The 2,512-nt window shown below is 40.5% G+C and overlaps 1 protein-coding gene across 1 annotated transcript in view; it reads left to right on the forward strand.

Annotated features, from left to right (window-relative positions):
- Nucleotides 1–466: 466 nt before the first annotated feature.
- Nucleotides 467–2,512, forward strand: part of LOC106809570 — a gene marked incomplete in the record, with an annotated part of 21,922 nt that continues 19,876 nt past the window's right edge. Inside the window, 1 exon segment of the mRNA XM_014812691.1 lies at nucleotides 467–1,501. Coding sequence (XP_014668177.1) covers nucleotides 1,250–1,501 — 252 coding nt within the window.

The following is a 2,512-nucleotide window of genomic DNA, read 5'->3' on the forward strand; positions in this document are numbered from 1 at the left end:
CGGGAGTCATTTCGAACGAATAGGAAGTAATGTGCCAGCACGAGAACGGTTTCCTGCTATCTAATACCTATTATTAAATGTACTAGCAGGGCGAGTATTTGCACGTCTCTTTACTACTGTCGAATTATAATTAACTAGTATGTTTAGACAACCTCAACGACTATATGCGCAGCAGACTATAAGGAATATTAGAGCAGCGTGTCAAAATAATAACACATTTCAAAAAAGCGGGTACACGCCGAATTCAATGGTTGAATCAACGGTGTCTGCACAATAACAAACTTTGATTTGTTCAACGGCCAATTGATGTGCGCGACGATTTGGAAACTTTCTAATAATCGTTTTACGATCTATTTCTTCGACGCCGGTTAACTGTTACATCACGTGACTGGAACTAGGTCTTTCGGGGTCAACTTACCAGCCCAGTAGGCAGGCGAGTCATTCACGGTAGTGAATAGGCGTGCGCTCAGTGCGTGCGTGCGACTTGCCGTAACAGTACGTGTGGCAGGCAGGCGTGTCGTAGCTGGCTGCCACAGCTCACGGCTGTGATCGCGTTAGTCTATAGTGATAGTTGATGTGACAGTTTCTAACGTGTGTTTGCTACCGCGGCAGCTGCCTTTCCGTGTTATAAGTAGAAGCAAGTAGGAGTTTGGAGTACAAGTAATAGGAACCAAGAATTTATCATGTATAATAGTGTTGATTTTCGTTTTAAACTGATTTCCCGTGAAAAAGATACGTTAATCGCGTAGTCTGTATATAGCTGCAATCGAGGAGACTTCAGCAAGGTTGACGAGCATGAGATTCCACACACTCTCTGTCCTATTTAGAAAATCTCTGTTTGCACTGAAAGATTCTTAAGCAAAGACTTTCGAAGTGTCGTCTACGTGAAGCACACTCACCCATGTGATGGCTGTAGTAAAATTGCTAATAGCCATAGCCTAGTTTTGCATTACTGACTCAGTGAAATTGCTCGAATAATTAACGACAAACGGCCGCCGATTGTTCATGTTTATTGCATTCTCAAACATTTTATACATCGCTGTGTGAATATACACGATCCTGTGAAACGGTGAGAGTGGAGATCGAGGCTCTCAACGCGTTACCATCGGATCACTGGAGACATCTAGACCGGATCAACCTGGAGCATCTAGTGACGAGTGTTACCCTAGCATCTACGCACATCGCTAGAGAAACCTCTACGTGTCCTGCGCAATAGTGCAGCGGGGATAGTAGCGCACATAGAGAGAGCATGATGAGTGGTACTATCAGGAGCACTAAGGTTCCGGACAAACTCAGCATCTGGTCGTCTGGCAGTAGTGGTTACGGAGGCTCGTACGTCAGTAACTATGGCGGCAGCGTCCTGACTCCCGGCACGCGCTACAGCATGCAGACGCCTCGCTCGACTCCCGCCAGTAGTGTCCACCGCTACAGCCAGGGGGCGCCCGCGTCGCTGACTTACAGCACAGAGAAATCTTACACGAGCAATTGGAGATGTAAATCGGTACGGAGTGTTTTCCACTATGTGTGGATGATGTGTATAATGCATTGGAACTACTATAATGTGATTGCGCATGTGACTTCGGCATCAGTGACCCGCATCGTATGTGTGCGAGTGTGCACGAGTGTGCATGCTTGAGTGCGGCCGTGACAGAAAAGACGTTTTAAGTTTAACCCCACAGTATATCTGGTTGAAATGAATAGCTATATATAGTATATATAGTGAATGAGGAGAGAGAGAGAGAGAGAGAGAAGAGAGAGAGAGAGAGAAAGAGAGACGAGAAAGAGAGGGGAGATAGGATAGATAGATAGCATAGATAATAGATAGATAGATGAGTAGATAGGAATAGGATAGATAGATAGATAGATAGATAATAGATAGATATGATATGATAAAATAGATAGATAAGACTAAAAGATAGATAGATGATAGATAGATAGATAGATAGATAGATGGAGAGATACGATAGATAGATAGATAGATGGGGATAAGATAGATAGATAGATTAATAAGCATTAGATAGATTAGACTAGTTTATAGATAGATAAGATAGATAATAGATTAGAATAGATAGATAGATAGATAGATACGAAGAATAGAAGATAAAAAATAGCATAGATAGATAGATAGATAGATAGATAGATAAATAGATAGATAGATTAGATAGATGATGATAGATAGATAGATAGATGATAGATAGATAAATAGATAGATAGCGATAGATAGATAGATAGATAGATATGACTAGATTCATAAATAGTAGATAGATAGATAGATATGATAGACTAGAATAGATAGATAGATAGATGGATAGATAGATAGAATAGCATAGATAGAAGATAAGATAGATAGATAGGATAGATAGATAGATCGATAGAAGATAAGATAGGTAGTCAATAAATTAGCTAGAATAGACTAGTAATAGAGTAGACACTAAGATTAGAAGAAAGTAGATAGAGTAGAATAGATTAGATCAGATCAGATAGACTCAAAGTAAACTATGAATCAACGGTT

The sequence above is a fragment of the Priapulus caudatus genome, unplaced genomic scaffold, assembly GCF_000485595.1.
Source record: "Priapulus caudatus unplaced genomic scaffold, Priapulus_caudatus-5.0.1 Scaffold364, whole genome shotgun sequence".
NCBI lineage: Eukaryota > Metazoa > Priapulida > Priapulimorpha > Priapulimorphida > Priapulidae > Priapulus > Priapulus caudatus.